The sequence below is a fragment of the Sus scrofa genome, chromosome 13 (genome assembly GCF_054392235.1).
Source record: "Sus scrofa isolate SSC_HxYL_T2T_F1_AM1 chromosome 13, Sscrofa_HxYL_maternal_Yorkshire_Landrace_v2.0, whole genome shotgun sequence".
Taxonomy (NCBI): domain Eukaryota; kingdom Metazoa; phylum Chordata; class Mammalia; order Artiodactyla; family Suidae; genus Sus; species Sus scrofa.
In genome coordinates, this window is record NC_139395.1 from 58,774,050 (window position 1) to 58,781,313 (window position 7,264).

The 7,264-nt window shown below is 55.6% G+C and overlaps 1 protein-coding gene across 1 annotated transcript; it reads right to left on the minus strand.

The window, feature by feature from the left end:
• Positions 1 to 3,365: 3,365 nt before the first annotated feature.
• Positions 3,366 to 6,926, minus strand: FEZF2 (FEZ family zinc finger 2). Its single transcript, XM_021069124.2, has 5 exons — positions 6,655 to 6,926; positions 5,387 to 6,293; positions 4,892 to 5,026; positions 4,571 to 4,703; positions 3,366 to 3,692 (listed from the first exon to the last, which is right to left on the minus strand). Exons 2-5 carry the CDS (start codon positions 6,233 to 6,235, stop codon positions 3,433 to 3,435), a joined length of 1,377 nt encoding a protein of 458 aa, XP_020924783.1. The 5' UTR covers positions 6,236 to 6,293; positions 6,655 to 6,926; the 3' UTR covers positions 3,366 to 3,432.
• Positions 6,927 to 7,264: the final 338 nt, after the last annotated feature.

Consider the following 7,264-nt stretch of genomic DNA (forward strand, 5'->3'; position numbering starts at 1 on the left):
GCATCAGAACCTGCACTGGCTGTGAAAGGTATTGAGTAATTCAGACAGAAGTTTCCTTTTCTCTTCACACTGTTTTCTGGTGAAGGAATCCTTTCTTGAATTCTACACCTGAGGGAAGCAGACATCTTAAACCTGGGAGGCGTGACTTCAAACCTGAGGAAAGGCAAGCTAAGCCTACGTAAGCGCTATAGTACAGAAGAGCTCTGTTTATGTACAGTTACCGCCAGATGTGAAATAGCACCTTCTCCGGTGAGAGCGATTGACAGGAGCTGATGTGGAGGTTAAGTAAGGAGCAGATTATGAGGAAACTACCTCAAGGAAGTTGGAGTATTCCTGTAATTCTGCTCAGGCTTATCCCAGCTCCATAGTCACTTGCCTCTCCCTGTCAGCAGAGATGAGCTAAGAGAGAAAGGCCTCCTCCTCCACCCTTTATTTCATTTGCTGTCTGGTTTGCAAGCACAAGATCTTCATCCCTCTTCAGAACTGTCACCCGGAAACAAATTTCTCCTTTTTATGAGATGGGCAACCCTTTTGATCTTTCCCCCATGAAACCATTCCAGAATTTCCTCGAAGAAAGTTCTCTCAGTTGATGGTTAGAAAGTTATTTCCCTGGATGGAGGTGTCCTATCTTTTTAAAAAAATTTATCTTCCTTCTTAAAGGGAAAGAGGACAACTCAATCACGATTCCCATAACTTTAAACTTTTAAACCCAGTTCTCTAAGAGTGCTCTAAAATGATGCTTTTGCCCTAAATTTTATGGTGTCTACCCCTTGCCCCAAATTCTGGAACTATTTAGGAAGAAGGTGGGCTCGCCCTGATCCGGTGTCTGGTCTCCAAGAAGCCCATCTGCCAAGTATCCTTACAGGGGCGCAAGAAGTAAACGATTTGTGGTTAAGGCCGCTGTCTGAGGGCACCCAAGAGCTCCCAGATACGGGGGAGGGGGTGTGTCTACGAGGCGGGGCTAATAAAACCTAGAAGGATACCAGGAAAGGAGCAGACTCCCCAAAACCAGCCCGCAAGCCCCCTGGGGATAGAAGTCTGGGAGGAGCAAGTCGTTATTTCCATATCTTTAGCCGCCAAGTCCTCCTCGCCCATTGTGGGGTTTCCTGGGGTTTGTGGCAACCACGGAGATTTCGGAGTTAAATCTGCATATCCCTCTGGGTCCCAATCTCCCCTCTGCGAAATGCAGCCAGATCGAGCTAACATTTAAATTCCTCCTCGCTTCCTCGTTCTCCCTCCCCTGGCTGCGTCTTCCCAGACTTGGGGGGGGGGGAGGGAGGGAGGAGGAATACACACACACACACACACACACACACACACACACACACAAAAACGAGGACGCTCTCCTTTCAGGAAATGGAATTCTAATGTACACGTTCCTATTTCTGAATCGGAGATACTAAAAATACCCCCGCGACAGCCTGAGGAAGCTGTCGCTGTCCTCTGTGCAAACAAAATCGACAATTCTCCTTCCCCGCGCAATGGGTCTGCGATGGTGAGGGGGTGGGGACCCAACCTTTGGCTGGGACCTGGACAGAGCTTCCACCCAGCAGCCGAACGTTTCTTCCCGGGTCCCAACCGAGATATTCCTCCTCTACCGACGAGGACTGGAGGCAGTTTGGGTTTTTGAGAAGCCTAGACTTCGAATTCTGAAACTTCCTAGTTCTATGACCCTAGGCATGTCATTTAGCTTTTATCTGCTTCAATTTCTTCGTCAGTCCACAAGGTGGGAATAATCATTGCCAGCTTGCGAGCTGTGACCATTCGAAAGAACGTGCCTGGAGTGGAGCAAGCGCTCGGGAAATGTAAGGTTATTTGATTGTGGGAGCTCCTGGCGCAAGCAGCACTGAGCGCCTACTGTATACCGCCCATTGGGATAGTCCTCACTCAAATCACTTTCAGAGTTACTTAGGGGGTTCCTTTTGCACTAACCATCTTTCTCTTCAAACAGCCTCCACCTGCAGTAGAATTCGCTTGAGATTAGCACACAGACGCCGCGGCCCTAGCCTTTGCAATGGTGAGGCTGCGTGGAAGCGCGGTCCCCGGCCCCGCGCCACATTTCCTACCGGCACTGGGGAACATTGTTCCAGAAAACGTGGGCTGAATCGCGGCGCGAATATTAGGAGCGGGGGCGGGGGGGGCGGCGGAGGAGAAGGCCTAGCGCGCCGAGGCAGTAATCCGAGCTCTTGATTATCCAGATTCGGATCAAACGGGGCGGCGGCGGCCGGCCCCCTCCTGGGAATGATTAGATGATTAATGTAATGCTGTTTGAAGGGTCTCTGTTTTCTCTCTTAATTTGGGTCATTACTTAGAAAGCAAGCGTGAGATCATTTCATCAGCGTGCTCGGCGGCGGAGATAGCTATTCAGGAAATGGGCTAACTGCGCGGTAATCAGACGCGGAAGGCGGCGGCTTGGAGCTGCGGGAGCCCGGGTGCGCCCTCCCGCGGCAGGGCGCGCGGCACCCGGAGCCCAGCCCCAGACCGCAGTATGGGCCGGGAGCCACAGTGCTCAGGCTAGGTGCGACCACTGGCCTCCAGAAACCACTGGGCGGAACAGTGGCTCCCGTTAGATCACCCAGGGAAGGGACTTACCCAGAAGCGCCCCGGTGGAGCAGTGCCCCTGGCAGTTCACTTTCGTGCGGCGCAGCGCTTTTCTCCAGACACGCATCTAAAACCTGCTCTCCTACATCCAGCCACTTTTAACCCCTTCTTATTTTAATTTTCTCACCCAAATAAGGCAACACCCAGAATCCCTTGGTCAGAACAGGCTCCAAATAAAAACTTGGTACCACGTGGGGGCCGCCGTAGGCCTTTGCGCCTGGAGCGGGGGCGGGAAGGGGGGCATCCGAACTGGCTTAACGCCGCAGGAGCTCTGGTTTGGCCTCACCTAGGTCCCAGTGCCCCAGAGGAAGTCGCATTTGGGCGGGAAATACTATAAACACCTATTTCCTTTTCGTTCTTTGGGGTTGCTGAGCCGATTCGTGGCGAGTTGTGGGGGAGGGGAATAAAAGACGCACTAATGATTCTGTTTATTGAGTTATATATGTATATATTCCGTGTTCGCTTGTACAGGAGGATTTACATGGCTGTATAAAGATGGCTGGGGGCGCCGCGCTCTTCCGGGACGTTCACGTGATAGGCTGGGGTTAAAACCCGAAGCCTGAGGAGAAGCCAAGGCCTGGAATTAAATACGTTTCTGCGCACTAGGTTTAAATAAGTTTCCCAAATATACAAAGGTGGGAGCCGGGCGATTGCTGCCAGTCATCGAGGAAACGTTTAGCTTTCCAAAAATATGCTGGTTTCGATAAATAGATTTTAGCCTCTCTGCTATAGCTTTTTTTTTTTCCTTTCTTTTAATTTTAGAAATAAGTTTATACGTGTGATCTGTTTGGGGGTTGGATGGGGCTGGAAGGGAGGGCGAGGCAGTAGCTCTCAGCTCTGCACTGTCCGAGTCAGGTCCTTTGTGGAGGGGGCAGCGGGGCCCACGCTGTCGTGGAGTTTGCGCACGTGTTTCTTTAAGTCAAAGTTTCTGCAAAACCCTTTGCCGCAAGTGGCGCACGTGAAAGGCTTCTTGTCGTTGTGGGTGTGCATGTGGAAGGTCAGGTTGTAGACCTGGTGGAAGGCCTTGTTGCAGATGGTGCATTTGTACTGCTTCTCGCCGCTGTGAGTCAGTTTATGGTTCTTGTAGTTCCCTACAGGAGACCAAAAACAAAAAAGGAGGGGTGGGGGATGAAGTGGGATTGGGTGGGGGGTGTTCTTGGGGTTGGCTCAGGTGCCCGCGCAAAGAAGGCGACGCTTGGTTAGGCGGGCGCGACCTCTCCGAGTGAAGAAGTTGTCAAACTTCGTACGCATCAAGCCCGGGGCTCTCACAACCGGGTGGAGGGTAGAGTCCCGCGCAGCCGCCCCGCTTCCCAGCCCCGCAGGGGCCAGGCCCGCGCAGCGTCCCTCCCGCTGTGCTCCGCCGGCCTGGAAACTTTTGCGTGGCCGGGAGACACATCGGGTCCTTCTCCCGGCTGTTGCCTCGCTCGAAGAAATTCGCACGAACCCGGGCTTCGTCCCTTATTATTATTATTTTTCTTCTCATGTTTAAAGTTACTCCCTCTGGTCCCCTAACTACCACTTGGAGATCCGAAAGTGCCCTGGAAAATCCAGGCGGGATGCTGGGGACAGTAGAGGTTTCCCCCAGTCTAGGCTTTTCCCAGGAGGTGGACTTTGCCTTGATTTTTTTTTTTTTTTTTTCCCTTTCAAAGGAGAGTCCCGGCTACAAAGGGAAGCTTTTTCTATAGGGCAAATACCATGATTTTCTCCTACTTCCTTCCCTTCTGCCCCTTCCTTTTCACCTCCCAAATTAGGAGTCTCGCGGTGCAACCAGCCTGAGTCCAGCGAGGTCTACTAACCTGGCTCGAAGAGCTTCCACCCAAACCCTGCACAACCCGATTCCAAAGAAATGCTGAGCCAGAGCCTGAGGCTCTCGCGCTCCCTCTCTCCGGATCCTTCTTTGCCTTCCCAATAACAGTGACCCGCTGAGTCCCGAGGTGAGGTGAGGAGAGGGCCTTGACCCGCACATTACCTTTTTGGTGAAAGCCTTTGCCACAAAATTCGCAGACGAAGGGCTTGTAGCCCGCGTGGATGCGGATGTGCGTGTTGAGCGTGGAGCTGCGGTTGAAGGCTTTACCGCACTGGTTGCATTTATGCGGCTTTTCCTGCAGAAAAGGGCGCGCTCACTGTAAGGCGGAGGCCGGTCCTGGGAGAGGCCACCTCAGGGGCACCTTGAAGGGACAGGTGCCTCTGGTAGGGGGGATGAGGGGAACCCTTGATCATCCTCTCCCCAACGACTTGCTCGGGCGCCGGGTGTTGGGTTTGGGTGGGGCGGGATCCCGGGGCCACGTACCTGCGTGTGGATAATTTTGTGTCTGCAGAGCGTGCTGGCCTGGCGGAAGCCTTTGCCGCAGACTTTGCACACGAACGGTCTGGCTCCGGTGTGGACCGGCATGTGGCGGGTGAGGTTATAGTGAGCGTTAAATACCTATGGAAGCACACAAGGCGGCCTTGTGGGCATCTGTCTGAGTCCAGAGTCAGCCTGGGGAAGGCACAGCCTACCCACCTTCCCAGCCAAAACCCCTCTTAGAAACCAGAGCCCTTTTACATTTTACAAAAAGCTTCCCAACCCACTGCTCATGCCAGTCCTGTGTAGCCACTGACAAAGGCATCCCCATTTTCCAGAATAGGAAACTGAGGCCCAACTGTGCCTACAGCTATGGGGAAGCTCTAAATTGAGAAAGGGGAAGCCCAGGCTGCCCCAGCAAAACAGCCGCCTCAGCTCATCCTTCCCCCATCCTCTCTACTCCAACCCCACCACCCCCCTCCCGCAAACCCTGGGCCTCACCTTGCCGCACACCTCGCAGGTGAAGTTTTTGGGCTTGCCGTCCGCAGAGCCCCCGGGCAGCTTGCTGTGGCCCTTGACGCCACTGCGCTCAGCGGTCAGGGCTGAGTTCTCCTTCAGCACCTGCTCTAGCGGCGCGGGCAAGCGCTCCTTATGGGCATAGGGGGCCGGATGGGGGAACTTGTCCGCGGCCAGGCCAGCTAACTTGGCGTTCTCCAGCAAAAAGAGCTTGGGGTGGGCAGCCAGGGCGGCGGGGGCCTGTGCATTGAGGAGGCCAGACGGGAAGAGGAGCTCAGATGGCTGGTACGCAGCAGAGTCCAGGTAGTTGAAGTAGTAGAGCGAGCCACTGGCCGGAAGCCCCACTGCCTGGTTGATGACCTGCGGCTTGATGACCCTGCCCGCGGGCAGCGCAGACGGCGCCAGGCCCAGCTCGGCCTTGCAGCACACGCCACAGTTGGTTTTGCACAAGCCGCTGGCGCCGCACACTGGGGCCCCCCCGCCGCCACCGCCTCCTCCTCCTCCTCCACCACCACCGCCACCGCCGCTGCCCGCCCGGAGGCTGCTTTTCCAGAGCTCGGAGTAACTGAGCAGCGTCTTGGACGGCACCTCGTAGCCTAGGGGCTGGAGGGGGATCATACAGGGCAGCGGCGAGCAGAGGTTGAGCAATTTCTTGCCCTGGCCACCGTCTGCCTCCAGCGCCCCCGGCCGGGGCTCAAAGGGCGCACGGGGTTCCGACGTCTTAGCCATGATGCGCTCGATAGAGAAGGCCAGCGTCTTGGAAGTGGCCGGCGACGCTCCAGAGCGTGGGCAGGCCGGGGGCACCATGGTCTCCAGGGAAGCCGAGCTTGCCATGGCGCGCGTAGCCGAGCCGTGCCGGACTGGGCCAGGGGGCAGCCTCTCTCCTCTAAGTCTGCATTCCCAGAAAAGGCAGGGAGGGAAACCGCAATTTAATAAGCACCTTGTCGGGTCCAGGTCACCCATTTGCATTCGAATGAACAGGGGCAGAACAAAGTGCACCCAAGGGTACCAAATTACCGCCCATTAACCCGGCCCGCAAAGGAACCCACCAGCCCCTGCCCTGGGACTTTGAAAGGGAAAAAGCGGGGGGGGGGGGGTTACAGAGGAAAAAGAGAGAGAAAAAAAAGAAAGAAAGAGCCTCAAATTAACCCCCCTGAGCCGCTCCCTGGACCCTGGCCTCCGCCACTCGTGCTGGGAGCTGGACAGTGAAGGGGCAAAGTTAAAGAGGACCAGGAGAGCCACCTCGCATTTACCTCTTTCCCCCACCGCCAAGGAGATGCGTTCCGAGCCATGCAGCGTGTCTCCTCTGTCACATTTTGATGGCAAACATCTTCCCCTCCGCGTGAGATCACTGTCTTTTACATTCAGCTGACATCACATGAAGTCACTTGAAGTGGAATGACATGGGCGGCGGCGCGGCTCCTGTAGCGGCCCCTGTGTTCCACCGCGCCTGCCGGCCGCCGCCGCCACCGCCCCTCAAACTTTAAAAGGAGGCAACTGGCGCCCGCGCTCCCCTCGGGAAAGTGCGATCGGTTCGCGAATCGGGAAGGAGGGAAGAGACGGGAGGGGGAGGGGGAGGAATCGTGATGGTTTTGCCGGTGGAAAAAAAAAAAAGGCGGGGGGAGCCCAAACCCAGGCAGAGTTCCGTGCGTGATTCACAACTTTGGGGGCCTACAGGTTTGGGGGATGCGGGGAGGGCAGGAGTGTTCTGGATGCGCTGCCCTAAAGGGCTCCGAAGGTGTCCGTCTAGTTGCCGAAGTATCCCTTAGCCCTCTGCAGCCGAGCTGGGCATCGTGCTAATAAACTGCCATTTACCCACGGAGCCGGCGCCAGCCCCGAACACGCGCAAATGATAATTACCTC

Coding starts and splice junctions, on each gene's coding strand:
- FEZF2 (XM_021069124.2), bottom strand. CDS start 6,235: ATGGCAAGCTCGGCTTCCCTGGAGACCATGGTGCCCCCGGCCTGCCCA. Junction 5,027..5,386: donor CCTGCGAGGTGTGCGGCAAG/GTGAGGCCCAGG, acceptor GTGCTTCCATAG/GTATTTAACGCTCACTATAA. Junction 3,693..4,570: donor CAAAGGCTTTCACCAAAAAG/GTAATGTGCGGG, acceptor GGTCTCCTGTAG/GGAACTACAAGAACCATAAA.